The 19,478-nt window shown below is 41.0% G+C and overlaps 1 protein-coding gene across 1 annotated transcript in view; it reads left to right on the top strand.

Moving 5' to 3' along the window:
* Positions 1–19,478, top strand: part of KCNH5 (potassium voltage-gated channel subfamily H member 5) — a 159,522-nt gene that overhangs the window by 37,699 nt on the left and 102,345 nt on the right. The window contains exons 5-6 of the mRNA XM_038138200.1: positions 1,245–1,360; positions 5,241–5,633. Coding sequence (XP_037994128.1) covers positions 1,245–1,360; positions 5,241–5,633 — 509 coding nt within the window. The remainder of the gene's footprint in view (positions 1–1,244; positions 1,361–5,240; positions 5,634–19,478) is intronic.

Raw genomic sequence — 19,478 nt, forward strand, 5'->3', positions numbered from 1 at the left:
GAGCAGCCTGATCTGGTGGAAGGTGTCCCTGTCCATGGCAGGAGGTTGGAACGAGATGATTTTTAAGGTCCTTTCCAACCCAAACCATTCTGAGATTCTGTGATGATTCTAACATAGAAATGCTATGTTTCCTTTCTCAGATGTGAATATTTCCCCTAATTTTAGCATTCAAATCAAATGAAAGTTAAACCTTCTCCTGAACCCCTTTCCTGTCTGTGACTTGTTTGATATTTTATCCACAACTCTCTGATAAAACAATGACATTATACCTGGCTAAACGGAATGTTCAGCATCTCCTCCTATGTCCTTGGGAATATGTTTTGTTTCCTTCCTTAAAGATACTTGGATTTTTAATTTTCCTGCTCAACACTGAGGTGCTACACTGCTGAACATCCTGGTGTTTTCTTTGCTGCACCCATCTGCCCCATCCACTGATGCATCCACAGCATCACAAACGCTGGGGTGTTTTTCCAGCAGGAATGACTTGCTGCCATGTCCCTGGGCTGGTGCTGCTGTCAGTACCAAACTGCTGCTTGCTGGGTGCTGCAGGACAAATGTTCTCAGGGGCAGCTCAGTGTGTGGGTCCCAGGCTACAATTAAAGCAGATGTTTATCATTAGTATAATAGCTAAATTTATTTCTTAATGCCATTTGAAATCAAGTTCTTAATCTGACTTTAAATGCTTAATGATATATTTTTTTTAGTTTGAAGCATTGTGGCTGATGCAGTCTTTTTAATTTATTTTCCAGTTTATTTTTGTCCCTGAAGTTTAGTTGGGGCAAAAACCAGTAAAGACTTAAAGATCAGACTTCTGGGGCTGCTCCAGTGCTCCTGAATCAGCAGTAGCTTTTCTGTAGCTGGGAAGGATTTCCCTTCAGCGGGATTTGCAGACTTGGGAGGCTTTTGCATGAACTTCAGTGGCTTAGAATTAGATTTCAGCAGCAGAGTATGTCCCCAGAAGGCTGAAAACAGGATGTCATCCCTCTAACACAATGTTTCCAGAAGGCTGAAGAAAGAATGTTTTGATTCCTTTCACATTTACCTGTGTTGCCTTGAAGGAGCAGTATTTTCCCTCTTTTGCAAGGTCTTTAAGCCCGGAGCCTGAAGCTGCTCTGTGCGGCAATTTAGAGAAACCATTCAGGTCTGAGACAATATTGCTGAGCAGAAAGGAGCTTTACTAGCGCTGGATGGTGCCTGAGTAGTTCTGATGTGATTTCTGACTCGGTTCCCTTCTTTCCCTGCAGGCTGGACCAAGTTTGCCCGGCTGACGCGGGCGCTGACCAACAGCCGGAGTGTCCTGCAGCAGCTGACGCCGATGAACAAGGCTGAGGTGGTGCACAAGCACTCCCGCTTGGCTGAAGTAAGTGGGGTGGGCACCAGCCTGCTTCCTTCCTGGGGAGGTGGGGGGAAAAAAACCCACCCTAATTCCCATTGGGAAAGGATGTTCTTAGAGGAAAATATTCCCAACTCTGATTTTTTCAGCCTCGCCTCTGCTCGTCGTAAAGCAGCATCACGTGGCAAGCTCATGTTTTTAGTACAGGTCATAAAAGCACTTTTACTGAAATGACACTATTTCTGGGCACACAGTCCTCAGCTTCCTGGGTGTTCCTTAACTTGGGCTTCACAGTGTGCTTCTCTACTGTGCTGGAACACAGAACCAGGATTGATGTCCCTGAGTCCCTCTCCCAGGAAAATGGGATTGTTTGAGAAACCTCTTTGGAAGCATCTCAGTCTGGGTCCCCATGGCCTGTATATACCCTGATCTTGACTTTCCCACAAAGCCATTCCTACAACATTTCCCTCATCACTTCTGTCTTCAGAGCTGATGAAATGAACTCTTTGGCAGGTTGCAAATATCTGCTTAACAGTGCACGTGGTTCAAGAAGTGAATACCTTCAGGTTAACTTATGAAACAGGTACCACCTTCACCTTCATGTCCACTGGTAATGAAAAATAAATTGGTCAAAAATACAGGGTCAAAATACATGAGCTACTGAAAAAGACAGCCCTTGTGCCAGAGAACTTATCCTGTAGAACGGAAAGCAGCTTTAAATGTTTGTTTTTTTGGTTTCATTACCTTTCTGGTTTTAGTGAACTTTGATAATAAAAATGTCGAATTATCAGAATGGAACCAAACAGTTTTCAGGTGTTGGCAGTGTGGCATTTTCCCTTGAATGATCCCATACCACTAGCTTGGATAAATGCTGGATTCTGACACCTCATGCTTTTCAAATTCCTGATGTTTCAGTGTCCTGTAAATCCAGTTACAGCCATTCTTGGTTTAGTCTGGAGAAGAGAAGACTGAAGAAGATATGGTAACAATATTCAAAGGAGTCCAAAGCAGCTGCATAGGATGAGCGAGGAAATTGTTCCCCAGGACCACTATAGCTAGAGGGAAAAAAAAATGGCAAGGGAGATTTAGATCAGGCAGCAGCAAAACTTCAGGTAAAGGAGTAGGTGTGCTCAGGAATAGCTGGGATGAGGTTGTACTCAGGAGTAGTTGCTTGGAGAGTGTGCAAACTCCTCTCTTAAAAGTAATTTATGGCTGGAAAGTGCATTGTAGTGCTGTGAGGAAGGCAGACTGAGGGGGGTTCACCATCACTGCACAGGCCCCATTTTCCATATTTCTGTATGTGAGGAGGAGCATTATCTTCACAGCTCATCCCCTGCAGAACGTGCTGCTCACCTTATCAGACTTAACAGTTACCAGTCATTTTTATTAGCTGTACACAGGAATAATTCAGACAGTCTGTAGCAAATGCAGCTGACTAACAAGATATTGTGTATTCTTTGGTGATTAAAAATCCATGCAGCCTGAAAGAAATAATCATTATAGTTCAGTGGTCTCCACAGCCACTTGCCACCCACTCACCATGTCAAACTCAGCATGAGATTATGTTAAGAATAATAATTATGCTTTTACAGTATCGTGGGAGCTCCCAAGCACTCCACCACCAGAGGCACAGGGAACTATCAAGCATATGTTAATCACATTCTGCTTGAGCCCTAAGTAGTTTATTTTTCCAGCTCTTGTGAGGACATTTCCAGCTCCTGCCCCAGTGAACAAGGCAGGGAGCAAACAGGCCTGAAGAAACCAGGGAAAGAAGTCTCAGAGCTGATCTATCAGCAAAGTGTTGGGCACTGATGTGTCCAAAGAGATATCTGGAGATAACAACCAAATTAGGAGGCAAAGCCAAAATGGTCTGTTAAGTGCAGGTGGAAATTTTCGCCTTGAAAGAAATTTTCACAAGGCTGCTGTGAGCAAATGACTGTGTTGATTGCTGCTTTAATTCCAGAGAAAACCCCATGGATCCACCAACAAGTTCAGTGTTTTGCAGTGGTTATAGAAGTGCTGACAGTGAGTCTGTCCTGGGCACTGGGGGAGGGACACCTGGAGTTTGATGTTTTTATAGGTCTGACCAGGGGTTTGGCATCTGTGCTTGTCTCTGACAAGTGCCACTGGGACCACACCACTCCACAGAGGGCTTTTGTGTTACACTGGGGCTGGCGTGACACGAGGCTGTTGGCAAAGAGAGCAGCCACGGGCTCCTGGAGGTCTCTGCTGCTTTCTCACTGCTGCCTGTGCTGTGGGTCCAGTGCTTTTCTGGCCACGGGATAAATCTGTGCAATTCTGATGACCCTGCAGAAAAGAAATGGCTAATTAATGTAACAAGTTAGTTTTTCCTTGTGCCAGCTCCACTGACTTACCCTACAGATCCTGATTGCTAAATATGGGCTTAGGGAGGGTGGGACCAGGTAGGCAAGAGCAGGTTTGCATCCCTTCAGCCTGACACTGGCCCAGATTTGACAGAAGCCACATCCCCCATCACAGAATGAGGGAAGTACTGTAGTTGTCCCTTGGTGTTTCCTGCAGAACAGATTTCCATCAGAGCCAGACTTTTACTGTCTGATCTCAAGACTGCAAAGAATTAATGGAGAATCCCTATCTGTGGTGCTTGAGTTCGTATTCTTAGTTATTATACAGTTTATTTGGAGCCATCTACTCCTCTCCATTGAGGAAGGATCCTGTGTTTCATCAGCTTTGCACATTTGAGGCTGCTGTTTTCAATCCTAGAAATATGGAAAGATAAAAAAAAAAAATATCCTGTTTTCAATCCATCACCCAGCATGGGGCAGGTGTAGGGCTGAAATGAGTTTTAAAGTTGGTGTAATTACTTATTTTATCCCATATGGACTTGAGATCCCCAAATGGATCTTTCAGTTGTCAGTGCAATAAATTGCCACGTGTGTGTTCCTTTGTGCTTTTGTTTCTTGTGCTGGACTGAGATAAGAGGTAATTAGATTAGCTGGGAATGCCTTAAGTGAATTTGGCTTGGTTTTTGCAGTGTTTCCATTTCCACAATTTTACAGCAGTGAGCATGCAGGAGATTATAGTCCTATGCAGAAAAAAATGAGAAGTAATTACAGGAAATAAAGGAGAACCCACTAGTGATATTGAGCTTGTGGGAGCAACAACTTTTTGAAGAAAATATGAAGGAAGTGTGATATTGGCAGGGTTTTAGGCAGAGGTTGGGCACATGATGCCTCATTTTAGGAGGTCAGCCAGCAAGACTGGGGTCACCTTTGATAGGGTGTTGCTCTGGCCCAGCAGTGATTTAAAAAAGAGGTCAGGCACAAAGAATTAGTCTTGTAACTATTATAAATCTGAATAAGTGTTCATGTTTAGATTATGTGTTAGGAAGAAACTCCTTTCTGTGAGGCTGGTGAGGCATGGGAGCATGTTGCCAGAGCAGCTGTGGCTGCCTCATCCCTGGAAGTGTTCAAGACCAGGTTGTATAGGGCTTGGAACAACATGATCTAGTGGAAGATTCCCTCCCTATGGCAGGAGAGTTGGAGATAAATCTTCATTTAGGTCCCTTCCAACCTAAACCATTCTATGATTTTATGTTCATAGCTGCAAAGCATCTGCTGGTGTGGCAGGACCCAAAACCTCTGTAGGAAGCCTCTCTTCCCTTGCTGTTGGCATGGTTTCCCTCAGTCCATCTCCAAAGACCTTCCTTTTTTCAGGAATATCCTCAGATGCCATGCTGCTCCCATTCATTGAGTGATAGCTGCCTCTGCACATCCTAAATAAATCAGATTATTTAGAAACTGTGGGTTGCCTTGCAATGTCCAATGAGCACAGTCCTGTCTCTGCTGCTCCCCCCAGAAGTCTGTAAGACCCCTCACTGGATCCTGTTCTCTGAAAACAGTAACATTTGCCTCTCTGCCTCTTACAGGTTCTCCAGCTGGGATCTGATATTCTTCCTCAGTACAAGCAAGAAGCTCCAAAGACTCCCCCACACATTATACTCCACTATTGTGCTTTTAAGACCACCTGGGACTGGGTCATCTTAATTCTAACCTTCTACACAGCAATCATGGTTCCATATAACGTGTCCTTCAAGACAAAGCAGAACAACATTGCCTGGCTGGTGCTGGACAGCGTCGTGGACGTTATTTTTCTGGTTGACATAGTTTTGAACTTTCACACCACCTTTGTTGGCCCTGGGGGAGAGGTTATATCTGATCCCAAGCTCATAAGGATGAACTACCTGAAGACGTGGTTTGTGATTGATCTTCTGTCCTGTTTACCATATGACATCATCAATGCCTTTGAGAATGTGGATGAGGTGAGTGGCTATGGTCTGTCTCAAAAGGATTGTTTTAACTAAGGATTCATTTAGAAGCTTCTTCCCTGGTGCCTTGTGAAGGCTGATGTAGAGCAGAGACCAGACAGAGTTAAAGAATGAAGTAGGGATTCATTGAAAGGCCTCAATGGATCCACCTTGGGCAGCACAAGAGCCCAGCCCGGCCTACACCCCTGGTGAACCCAAAATGATCACAAAATGCACAACCAGTCAGGAGGTCTCTCACTTTTATAAGTGCTGGTCCATTTGCATATTGGAGTTCATTGTCCAATTACAGCTCCAGCCCATGAAGTCCCATCCTTCTTTTTCTCTCTTCAATCCACGTTGTTTGTGCTCTTGGGCCTGAGATTTGGATCATTTGTCCTTGGGTTCCCAGTTAGAGAAGGAATTTTTTTGTCTCCCTACTCTGTGAAGAGAGCTCACCATCCCCTAATATAGCTCAGAACTACACACCAAAGCAGCACAGAATCTGAAAAATAGAAAAGCTAAAACCTGAGGCATCACCCAGTGAGGCAGCTCACGCTCTGTGCAAATACAGGGGGGTGGCCTTGAGCTGCTGGGATTTACCAGCAAGACATTCCTGTGTTGTGGAGAGGGTCTGAGGGTTCCCGTACCATGTGTGGGTGTTTATTTTAGAGGTGGGAGTTTTAGAATGGCTTGAGTGTCATCCAAAAGCATTGGTGCAAATCCCTGTCAAAGTGGGCTGGGCCAGTTGGGATGTCCCCTGTCACAGCCTTCCTTTGCAGCTCAGTCTTTGGGCAGCTCTAACCCATTGCAGGCCTTGATTACAGTTCTGTATTTGCTCTGGCTGAAGCTGGTGACAAATTTGCCACTTACATGAAAGCAGGGAATGGCTGTGAATAAGCATTTTTTAAAATCCTGACGTAGGACTACCTTTTGAACCAGGCTGTAATTTTTTTAATGCCATTTTAAATGTTTGATTGAGAAGGAGATTTATTTCCATCTTTTGGGTACAATTATTCAACTACAGCTAAAATTTGAGAAACTGTTTGAGGAGAGGGAACATAAATATCATAGATGGATGATGAATGAAACCTTTTTAACTGCTAAGAGTGTTAACATTTATGCAGTAGAGCTTGTGGCCTAAGCTAATACAGAAAACAAGCAATAACTACAACAACTAATGCATGCACGAGTCAGTGTACAGAAATTCATTATTAAAATGGAACTGTAATGGCTTTAGGACTTGTTTTAATTTTTCTCTAGAGCTTTTTATCTTCAGGGCCATAAACAGATGAAAAAGCCTCTGTTCAATTTTGAACATTTTAGCAGTTTTTTCTTAGAACACCGTTTAGTAGGGTTGTTTTTTGTTTGTTTTTTTAATTCTCAATTCTGCACTTATATATCCTCACTATGTAAAACCTACTTTCTTTTTTTTTAATGCAGGCTTTGCTGCAAATTTTGTAGAGCTCCTTTAAAATTCCATCCCTGCCTCTGCATGCTGAGCAGCATCTTTTGACATTGTTCCATTTTATTTATAGCAAATATGACAGAAGTGATAATACTTGCAGCTTAAATTGAAGATCCTATGAGGGCTGCCCATCTGAAACCAGGTTGTACAGTCAGGCTGTGTAAGAAGGTGATATTAGCAAGGTTGTAAAGTAATACATCTTTTTAAGGTAACCAGTTTCAGACTCAGAGGAACCTGATTTTTATAAAAAATGCAGCATTATCTCCAGACTTTTGTGCTTTAATGTGTAAAACAAACAGAAAATTTCTGTGCCCAAGCAGGACAGATTTACAGGATGAGGTTAACCTCGTTCTCTAACATGTACATGGGAAAAAAAAGTCTGCAATATTTGTGACAGGGAAGAGAATCTTGACACAGAGAATTATAATTGAGACACACCTAAAGTGACAAACTTTAATCAAAATGTAATAACCATAGCAAGATATCATGAACTCCAGTGATCCTAGTGCAGCTGTCATTTACTTCCAAACAAATGAAACATTAACCCCTTTTTAATAAACGAGACAACAGTGAGATTCCCTTGTCATGAAGCGCTGTGTTACGCTCTGGAGCCTCCAGCAGGTTTGTATTTACTTGATTTCCCTCCCCTCCATCTCCAGCTTTCCCTAGTGTCTGAAAAGAGTTGAAGTGATTTTGAAAACAGGTATGTAAACAGTCAGCCTTTCCTCCCTGGGTCTACATTTTCTCTTTTCCCTGTCCTTCAGGGGAGATCTTCTTTTTTTTTTTTTTTTTTGAGATATGTCTTGATTTGTGACATTTAAGTCTTTCAAGCTGGTTGGTGTGTTCTGGATAGTTGCAGTTATTAATGCTCTTTATCTTCATGTGGTTTTTAACATTTATTTTAACTGGTGCTTCTTGCCTGGGATTTAACTTTTTGGCCCCCCAGCAGCAGGGTGCTCAAACACTGTTCAGAGGTAAAGAATAAGTAAATCCATAATCTTAATTTGGGAGAGATACTCTGATTAAAAACATGTTTCTCTTTAGAAAGTGAGTGTTTCCTTCTTAAGGCAAGCAGGAGAGAGAAGAGTTCTTTTAGCTCTTGATTCTGCAAGGTTTTAACTCTCTGTCTTGGCCCTGGTTGTTGGATAAAAGTCTTAAAGTTGATGATTGTGGCATTTCAGATAAAGTTGCAAAAAATGAGTTTAGCAATGAAGACCTTGAAAGGCGACTTCCCAAATTTCTCTTGTTTTCCCTCATCTGACCCTTGTTGTCCCACATAAAGCAGCAAATGCTTTTTTGCTAGTTGTTAAGGAGCTAGATGAGAAGGGGGAACACCGTTGGAGGGGGTTTCTTGTTCTCCCTATGGGCAGATCTCTCACTCATGAAGAAGGATACGGCCAAGGAGGGTTAGGATTTTCTCTTTCTTTTGTATCTGTAGACTGTTCTATGTGATACAGGTGCTTGAACTGACCTAAGATGCCTTAAGCACTAGAGTGCTATTTATAATACCGAAATTAAGGAGATAAATTGAAAGATTAAACAAAAAAAAAAAGGTAGAAAAAAGGAAATATGTGTTTTATTACCAAGAGTTTTAGTCCTTCAAATGCAGCCAGTGCAGGCCAGAGTAGGAACTGTGTCATTTCCCTCACAGACAACTTTAGTGAAGGCTGGAGTTCCCACCTGAGGCAAACATGACTGCAAATCAAAGTTATTTCTTTGCTGAGCACATGTAGAGCCTTGGTAGAAGGAGTTGATGGAGAGGATTATGATACACAAATTGAGAACTGGGGGGAATTAAGATGATTTGAGGCAGAATTAGAGGTGCTGGTTTCCAAGCCTGGAGTTACAGAGCCAGGCTGTTGGAGTCTGCTCAGGGGGATTGGGATGAGGGGGAGGGAGGGGGAAAGGGAACATAATGAGAGACACCTTGCACAGCACAGAGTGATCTAAGTTGATGTGATGTATGAGGAATTAAGTGCCTAAGTGGTATTGAAGGGGCAGGAAAACAAGGTAAAATAGATGGAGAAAAATGAACTAATGGGGAGGAAAGTGGAATCCTTAGTGGGACATTTGTTTTAGGAAACTTGCTAGGATGATAGTCCCAGAAAATCAGAAAAAATGCATATCTTTTCTAATTGGGCAGCATGTCCTGCACTGAACTACCTTCTGGCTAAACCAAAATCATACAGAAAACCTTTCCTTTACAGAAGTGAGACAGGGCACAGTATAGTGGGGAATCCAGGCAGTTTTCAAGGAACAAACCAGAACAGAGTCTGTGTACTCAGAGTCTCTGAAACTTGGCTGAATTATTTTTTTCAATTTAATATACGAGTTCTCTGAAACTTCAAATTTAGCCTAAAAATGTCTGCTTGTCTCTTCTTTAACATTATGAAAAAAAAAAAGAAAAAAAGACACAAAACTTTGGATTAAAGGGGAATATAGTGTTTGGATCCAAAGATTTTGGTCCCATGAAGTTCCTGTATGTACTAGGATGTGAAGTGTGTAGAGACTGGAAATTGGATTATTGTCATGAACTTCCATGTTGCTTGTAGTGCTTCTAATTTTCTTTTCCCTGAGTAATGAGCTGCATGTAACAACTCTTCCACTGCTCTATGCCCCAGCTTATAAAATCTATAAAATCAAGACTCCCTGCTTTTGAAGCTGGAGAATTATGTTACCTTGAGACTTAGCCTTTATATATGTTCTGCCTATTGGAGAGAGAAATATCCAACCTCTCTCAGTCTGGGCTACCAAAAAGTTGTTTGTAACCATTTTTTCCATACAAGTTAGAATTATCAGCCTCATATTGTGAGGAAATTGTCAGCAAATTTGCAGGTGCCCAAGGATGCTGATCAGGTATGGTCAAACCATGCTAAAATCTCCCTTTGGGACCAAGTACACTGATTGGCATCCCAAGACACCAGCATGTTGGGCAGGTATTTGGCTCTTGTCTTCCCATGCATTTGAGCCTCTGCAAGTAAGTATTTTGAGTAAATATTCCCCTAACTAGATGGATGGACAAGCTTTTGGCCAAATGGAAAACGCTTCCACAAATTAGGGTGTTAAATTCAGTTGAGAAAGCCTCTTACTGCTTTGAAAAATATGATATTTTTTCTGGGAATTTTAATTGAGATTCATGAATTTCTGAGTTTGTCATGAAGTAATACCTAGAAGCTAGATCTCCTCTGTGTCAGACACATGGTCCTGAAATGACATATCACATACTGTGAAGAAAGGGACACGAAGTCAGGGTGGTGTCCAGATGATTTTCAGATGAGTTGTATAAAAGATCATCCTTTCTACAGAAATTATTTTTGCAAGCCAATGGCTGGAAATGAAAGCAGAGAAATTCAAGTGACCTCAACCAGAATTCTGTGCCTGTTGTTTAATAATGTAAGACTACATGACCCAGTGGCCTTTAAAATTTAGTGATCTATGCAGGGCACGTTAAAGCACGGACTCCTTGTAGTTGTAATTTTCTTTTAATTGCTGTTATCGATCTATTTCAGCACTGTCAGGAACTTCTTTGTATCACTGCAATTAACAGAAACTAAAATTGCAATGTCTGTAAATCGAAAGCAAATAAAAGCTGATTAAGCTGGTGTAGCCACGTTCACACCTGCAGTGCTTTTCTGCAAACATTCCCTTTGCGGGAGGTATTTGAAGGAGGGTTTTTGGTCACCAGGCTGAACGGTGTATGCAAGGTGAAGATAAATGGGTGTCTTTCAAGAGTGTGACTTTGGCTCTGAAGTACAGTCTATGGCTAGCTAGCTTTTTTAAATCTTGGTGGCTGACATGGAGAAAATAATTCCCAGAACTAAATCCTGGCTGCAACCAAGTGTTAAACTACAATGGAAATTCCTAGCAAGTAATGACAGAAGCACTAACCCTGGGACCTGGCATTGCCCCCCTTGTTATGCACTTAGAAGACAATTAAATGTGGAGAATGCTGTCATTCTGTTGTAGTGTGTGAAAACCCACAATAGAATAATACAGTGGCATGGGTATGGTCTTAAGTTATAAATGTATCCACTGTAGGTATATATTGTGTAGAATTTCAACCATTTTCACCCCTTTCACTTAGTCACCTCTATCACCCCATTGCACTGACTTGCAGAATTGCATCTCTTCTCTTTGGCTTTCATTCTAAGGTCTTATTAAATTTCTGCCACCGTTTAATTAATCAGCTTTAAGTTTTTTTCTTAATTTAATTAGCCAGTTACTTTAATGTTGTACAAGATCTGGGATATGTCTGCAGGTTTCCCTGTGGAAACACCTGAAAGTCTCCATGATGTGAGAGGCAACTTGTGAAAGGAAGGAGCTGAGCCAGAGCCAGGGCAGGGGGTGGTGGGTGACCTGATAGTTTTATTTTTTAATATTTTATTTTAATGTGATGTATATATTACTGGGAAGCAGATATTGGGTACAAGCCATTTAAATCAAATCTTCAGTCAGAGCTCTCTAAGCTGATACAGAGTCCAGCAGAGGAAATTGTTGGTGGAGCACTTTCAAGGGAAGCTTGGAGTCCTGTGTGATCCCTTTTGCTCACAAAGGAAGGGAAGGCTTACAGAGGAGATGAGGAAATGAAATAATCTGATCAGATGCTCACTGAAGTGATGCTGATGGGAGTAGCACAAATTCCCATTTTGTCCTCTGCCCACCTTCCCTATGTGAGTGAAAATTATCATATTTCATGATGTTGTCTTTTCCCCCCTTTTTTTGGGCACACTGATGCACTAACAAATACATAGTGCAAGATGCCACATCCCCCTATATTGCCTCTAGAAGAAATATTTTGCAATCACCCTTCTCTTAATAACCTCAGTTATTTACTGTTTGACATGTGCTGCACTGTATGGTTGTGCCATAAACAGTTCACTGGAATTTTATTTATAATGTTACAGCTTATTGACATTTGTGTTAGAGGAAAAAAAAAAGGAAAGTTTCTCCATCCCCCTGGTAAGAAACCAGAAGATAAATCCCAAGCAATAAATTTAGGGGTACTTTTGGAAAATGCACTAAAAAACCTGCTTGCTTACATTTTTCTGTAAGGACTCAAAATTTTGCTCACTGAAGTCACTCCTCCCATTGCTTCCAGTGGTGCAGGGTCAAGTATTAACTGGGCTCTGCTTGTATCTGGACCTGGGATCTAGATAGCTGGTGCAGAAGAAGGAAAGCCCTTTACTCCTGTGTGTATCTACATAATTGAATACAACTCTAAATTCTGCTCTTAAAGTGGTGATAAATCAGAAATGTCACTGGTTTTTTTTTGGTTTTGTTTTTTTTTTTGTTGGTTTTTTTTTTTGGCATTCGCTCATTTTGATTTGTAGCTCTGCAGCTTTATAATATTAATTGTTTACCAAGAAATAAAGATTTCTGATACAAGTTGGAAGATTTATTTTAACATAAACTCCAGTAAAGTAGAATTAAGGAGCTAACCAGGGATTTTGGAGCTAAGCTCTATTTAAGTAGCTAAGCTTGAAAATTTCTTTTGGGAATGATTTGCTGGTTGCATTTCAAACAGCCTTTACCTCCTCCAGGATACTCCTCCTGCTCTGCACAACATAGAACTTCTTGGTTGTGTGCCTGCAGCCTCACCTGCTCGTGTTGGCAGGGCTCTCCCATTCAGTCATTCCCAAAATCTGTAAGCACTTTATTTTTCCTCTTACATCGTGTGCCCGTGTAACAACTGTTTGGTGGAGATTGCCCAAGGTTTACAAAAATCCTGCCTCTTTCACTGCTTCAATACTTTAATTACAGAATTCACAGAATCAGCTAGGTGATTTATTTGGGTGATTTTTTGTTTTTTTGTTTTTTACTTCTGGTGAGAGAAAGGTAAGGAAAATTTTGCCCACGCGTCTTTAAAGAAAGTATTTGGACTGTGTTTCAAAATGTGCTAAGCATGGGATTCACCTGATGAAACATGGGGCCAGGCATTATCCACAAGGAGGTACAGGCACATTTGGGGCATGGCTCCTCATGTTCTAAGATGCACCTCCAGAGGTCTGAGGAATCATTCTGCCCTAAAGCTTCTATTTCTCACCCTTGAATGTAGTGACACTGCTGTGACTAGCTCAGATGCAAACTTCTCTGTGGTCTAGTTTGAGCTGGGGTGAAATATATCCCCCCTTGAGACTGTGTTTGCCTCACTTCAATTTTTCAAAGGATAAAAGCAAAAGCAGAAAGAAAAAATAGGTGCGAAACTCACGGGGTCCTTTTGAGTCTCTCAGTCATCAGCTTTGGTGAGCAGGTTCATTGTTATCACCCATCCTATAAACAGGTCAAAATCCACCTTTCTTCATGATGTCTTAAGAAATCTCTCTTAATTTGCAATCTGTGCATTCCTCCCTGTGCCAGCCTCCTTGGTTAAATATTTCTTTTCCCACCCCCATGTTTGTCTCCTCGATGTGCTTAGAAAGAAGAGTCATCCCTCCCCTGCATAAACACGCCTATTTTCCTTTCCTTAGTTTAAGCAAACTGATCTTGTCTAGACAACTCATTTATGAAATTTTATGAGCATTTTTGTGACTGTTCCAGCTGCCTCTCTCTGCAGGAAGTGAAGTTCAAATACATCTCTTTAGGGCAGAGCTTTACAGATTACTCCAGGTGGAGAATTCATCTTCACTTTGCAACTGGGGTTTGGCTTTTCCTGTTGATGGTGGAAACATTCAGCTGATCTGTCCTGGAGCTGGATTAGTCTCTTGTGTGAGTGCAGCTCACTGATTGCTCTGAGTCTTGTGGGATGGGTGTGTGGGATTAACTCATATACCCAAATATTTCTTTTTCTCAGTAATCTTCAGTTAAAGACCCTTGTAGTTGTAGACATTTTTGTTAATTTGTGCTGTAATGGATGCCTTGGGACTCTATATTGTCAAGCTTTATCTCATTTTCCTTTATTTCCACATGGTTATTTGTTCCTGACAGTGTGTTCCAAAGGTGCCATTAGCAGATTCTGTGACCGTATATGATTTCTGTTTATGTCACTAAGAAACCAGAAAAATCACTAGGAGTCACCACTTGTAACCCCTGCTAGACTCCCCTTTTAGGATTTCCATTTTTCCACCCTGTTCACAAGATCTTCAGTCACCTTGGTATCCCAGTGGTGGTCCCTGTTTTCCCTGTGTTTCATAATAATTTCACCTCTTACGTTACTGAAATACTGCATTTCTTATATTTAGAAAATGGGCTGTGTTATCAGAGAAAGCTATCAGGAAACCTTGGATAGATCCCAGCTAGTCTAAGCTTAGCTAACCTACTGCTCCCCTGATTGCATTTTGATTTATCTCAAAGTTTCTAATTACTCTTTCCCTTAACATTTATTCAGGTAATGTATCTGTTTATTTCCTTCTTGATGCATTAGATTTTCTGGGAAATAGCAACATCATTTTTAGAAACTAATGCTGAGGATTAATTTAAATTTTAGCCCAAGCGTGGATTATTTTTACTTCATTGCAGCTTGACCACTTTAGTTGTTCTTTTTTTTTTTTTTTTTTTAATTTTGAATTTGACGGATCTTTGGGTATTTGTTTTAGTATTCTTTGGAAGGAAAATTTCAACCTGGCATTTGGCAATTCTTACTTTATCTCTACTTCCTCTCTAAGGTGTCGTTTTCTGTTGATCAATTTTTTGTTTTTTTATATATTGTCAGTTCTCTGTGTTTTCTTCCTCTGGGTGATTATTTACTCATTTATAACTGATGTCCAGCTTTACAAGTTTTTCCCCTTCTTTGAGTTACAACCTTTTGTACCTTTTGATGTCAGGACATTCCAGGTGTCTTGACCCTTCTGCCTTTCACAGTCCACCTGTCTTCACTATTGCTATCTCTAGTTCAATATTTATGATTTACCAGCTCTTGCCCTTTTGAGAGCAAGAACCCCAGTCCAGTTTACTTTGAATTGTTTACTATTTTATGAACTGATTCAATTCCTTCCTCAAGCCAGTGGGGACTTCTGCAAGCCCTGCCAGAACCGAAGGTAGTGTAGCATCACATTATGTGGAGTAATTGGCTGTTAAATGAAGAAATGAGCATGCTGCTGCATCTGCAGAGCATCTCAGCCTCCTGTTATTAATAGCATTTATTCCCCAAGCTCCTCTGGAGCAGGATCAGTCTCACCTTGGGAGGCAGTGCTCTGGAGTGCCTGTTTCTCTGGTACACAGCGCAGATTGGGTTGTGTGCAGATGCAGCTCTCTGGGTTTCTGGGGGTGGGTTTGATTTCTCCTCACAGCAGCTGTGTCAGCGATAGCCCTCAGCTCCTGTGTGCCCAGTGGGAGGGGAGGGACGTGATTCATCCCCTCCCCATCTGTCAGAGGTGGATGGGGTGAATCACTCCCCTGACATGCCCCACTCCTCCTCTCCAGGGAGGAAGGATGGGCTGCTCGCAGGGACAGGGTGGTTGGCCATCAGCTTGCAGCCTTCTCTGGGATCCAGAGAGTGCTTGGAGCTCAGTCCATGCTGTGGCCACACAAAACCATTTTGCTCTTGCACACAGGTGAGCCCTGGCTGCAAAATCCTCTGAGGATTTGATCACTTTGATGGAAGTTTTGCTGTAGCTGCTTGTGTTCAGCATAAAGATACTAGCTTAAATTTAGTTTAACATCTGCATATGGTGCAATCACCCTTTCACTGCATTTGTGACACATCCTACTAACAGTTCATAGCTCTGGTTCTTGGCCACCCCATAATCTTCAAAACCACAGTGTGCTGAACCTTAAAAGTGAGTGAAAAGTTGTTTTCTTCCTCTGACCTTTTCTGACACAGTGTTTTCTTTTAAATGATGCAGTACCGATCCCCATTTTCAAAGCTCGGAGTATTTAGGTTTTAGAACACATTTAAAATGTGTATTTAGTTTATTTTTGTTGTTGTTATTGCGTGTGTACCCACAGCTAACAACAAATAAATAAATAATCATGGAGTGAAATCTAATTGAAAAAGTGCCTAGAGTTAAAAACATATTGTTCCCTATAGAAGGAAAAAGACATGCATGATTTACCATTTCAGTATACTGGGATTTAATTTCAAGGTTTAAGCAGAATTTTGTATGTTAAGATGGTTGAAACTAATGGCTGTTTTTGGTTTTTTTACTTAAAAAAATTATGCAATAATTTCCAACTTCAGGAAAGATTAATTAGATTAGCAAGTAACCAGCTATTCTTTTTCAGATTTTACAAATATGCAGCTCTGCTATTCTGCTGCTGCTTCAGTGTAGAACAGACTCCACTCTTTTTTCCCTGGTTTAGGAGGTTTTGGGTAGAGTCGTCATGGACTCAGATGATTTCCTGCCCTTGTTAACCTTCCTTTTCCTTTGGTGACAGTGTTCCCTTCATCCTCTTGCATGTTTGGCTCTTGACCCCTGTACGACACAACTTTATCAGCTTCATCTTTCCTGCTGCCTGGCTTATCAGGGATTCATTAAGTGCAAGAGAACTTTGCTCCCTGTTCTTGCTGGAGGTGCAGAGATCTATTCCCACGCCGTGCATGGCAATTTTGGGAAACATCTGTCTCAGTCCTGTGGCTGGAAAAGTTCAGCTGGATGCAGACACACAGCTTAGACACTTCTTTCGTTCTGGAGGACAGCAGTTTGACAGTGTGGTAACATCTAGGGTCTGAAATGGCAAGAGTCAGGTAGTTTTAAAAGGAAGGATTGGTCCCTCTGCATGTCAGACTGAGTGCTGTTATCAGTTGTGACTCCACTATCAAATTTAATTTCCCTTCTTAGTGTATCAAGAGGATTTGAGAACACAGACTTTGCCAGGTGCTTATGTCAAGCAACCTGGGCTTTGTTTAATCATGAATGTCTAAGTTAATTCCAAAGTTAAACATCCATCCCTCAAAAATATCTTTCTGGATACATTTGACAGAGTCTACATCTTTTGTACAGCTTCAGCTGTCTCCTGAATTGAAATGGTGGTACAAAAATGGCTGGTTCACAGCCACTGCTCTTGTCCTCTCCTGATCCAGCGGCCTTAGAGGTCCCCAGGAAGGACTCCTGTGAGTCACATGTGGAATAGTTAAATGGATGATGTGTGCCAGATGGGAATTTGGTTCCAAACTTGACACCCAAAACGCAGTTTTGGAGTAGGTGGTTTTTCAGTGGAAAGATTTCTGCAGCTGAGATGATTGATGATGAGCAAGCTGAGTGTCCTCATCTGATTAGGACGTGATAAAATACATTAGCCAAAACCCCAAGGGGCTGGATTGGATGGTTGATAACATAAGGAGATATTCTCAATTAGAGAACACAGCCCAGCAGCTGTTACAGACAGTTGGCCCAGTTGAAATGGCAATGGAGTCACAAATGCTCCTCCCAGAAGGTTGGATCTCCAGGATCCAACATGTGCTTTATTCACACGATAAATAAATCCAAACTGGATTAAATGCCCCATTCACAATTTCTAATCACCTCTCTGTTCCTTGAGTGCTGAAGTTACTTCTGTCAGAGCAGATGTTCATCCTGGAGGAGGAGGGTTTCCGAAGTATTCCTTATGAAGCATAAATACAATTAAAAGAAAAATGAAATTAAAGGCAGCCTGCAATCAATTGAGTTTAGAAAACTGAATTTCTTAATTGCTCAAATGTAATTCAGGGTGGTTAGTCTTTCACATAACTTCTGTCAAAGATGTTGCTGAATCTGAGGCAGAGCTTGGCATATTAACAATTGTGCATTAATTGTTGGCAATTTTATAAGTATGAAGGGTCCAGCTTGACCCAACCTGTAGTTAGTGCATATGTGATATATATATATATATATATATATACACATATATACTCTATACATGATATATCACATATTCATTTAGCATTTGTTTAGTTGCTGTTTCCTACAAAGTGCTTTATGGAAGAGGCTTTTGAGGCTTCCAGTATTGTCTTTCTATTTTGGAAGATTAGACATGAACTGTGAATGTTCAATTTATCTCTTGATTTTCTGGCCTTAAGTAAGGGGTCAAACTGAAGAGGCTTTAAGATTTACAGTGAAACTTACTTGAATGAATTACTCTTTGGAAATAATACATTTCAATGTCAGCTAAAATGAAATATTTCTCTTTGTTTTATATGTAAGAGATGTGATTGTTACCTGTGCCTGGGGAAAAAAAAAGACAGCACAAACTTTCTCTCAGACTTTGAAATAAAAGCTGTATTTTTGTATTATTTGTATAACTGCTAAATTTTCCATGTAACTTAGAGAAGATGAAGTGTGGGTGGGGGATGAAGGGCACTCTGTAAACTCTTCTGTTCAAGGGTTGTTTGTGCAGTAAAAAGTACAGTGTAAGCTGTGCCACTGGGACAAACTTAAACTACTTGGTGTAAAAAAGGGCCCCCCAAGTTTGAATTCCAGGTTTTTAACTCCTTCCCTAGCCTTAATCCTTAAATGAACAGTGACACTTTAATAAAAAACAGAATTAATGCATCTCTGTTTGACCAATGCAACAGGATTTGGTCCTACAAGAAAAACACCGTGCTGTTTTCTCCCTCTTTTGAAAGTTGTAAGCATTCAAAGTCAAGGTTAACTCAGTAAAATGTACTGCAGGATAACTATGAAACTAGTCTGAAGTTCTTTCTCTTTTCTCTCTTCTTTTTTTCTTTATCGTAGGTATTGTTACTGTGGTGTTGGACCCTCATTCAGTGGTCCATTGGCCACAGCCCATTGTGTCAGGAATATTGGAAGGGACTTCCTAGTTTATTGGAAAAGTTGGTTGCTCAGAGTGTCTCCCAGTCATAAATCCTAAAGCAAATAAGTAGATATACATTTAGATGGAAATAAGGATGATACTCTGATCTCTGTCTTGTGTAAATGCAAAATGCAGAAATCAAAATGGGAAAATTCCACTTCCCTCTGTGGTATTAGTCATCATGAGAGCTTGAATGCAAATATAGAGCTTCAATTTAATAAGGATTTGGGGATCTGAAACACATTCCAACAGGATTTGAAAAGCATACAAGAACTGTGCCAAACAGATTACATCTAGAAATATCAGATGTATGATACCCTTCAAATGCTGGGAAAAGGGAGGGAAGGTGCAAAAGAAGGAGAAACAGAGGTGCACAAGAGACAAATGTTTTTCTGGTATGGAAAACTCCAGAAACTCCAGTCTTTTACTGTTTGATAATATAATTAGCCAGTGTTTTGACTAGACTGATTTGATAATGATGCATAGAAAAGGGCAATTTAATCTTGGCACAGTAACTAGGAATGTTTGCCTCATTGCTTTCTATGTCTTAATTTCTACTTTAAATTAAATGTCTTCAGCTTCTGAATGTTTTATATTAGAAACCTTCCTTTACAAACCTTCTATTTTGAGCCACTAGTTAATTTAATGCACAAGTTAGTTATATCATGGGATTGCAGTAGATCAAGAGCATATTTTTGTTCTCTTTCTGCATCTCTAAACTCCCAAAC

This window comes from Motacilla alba, chromosome 5, assembly GCF_015832195.1.
Source record: "Motacilla alba alba isolate MOTALB_02 chromosome 5, Motacilla_alba_V1.0_pri, whole genome shotgun sequence".
In the NCBI taxonomy this organism is placed as follows: domain Eukaryota; kingdom Metazoa; phylum Chordata; class Aves; order Passeriformes; family Motacillidae; genus Motacilla; species Motacilla alba.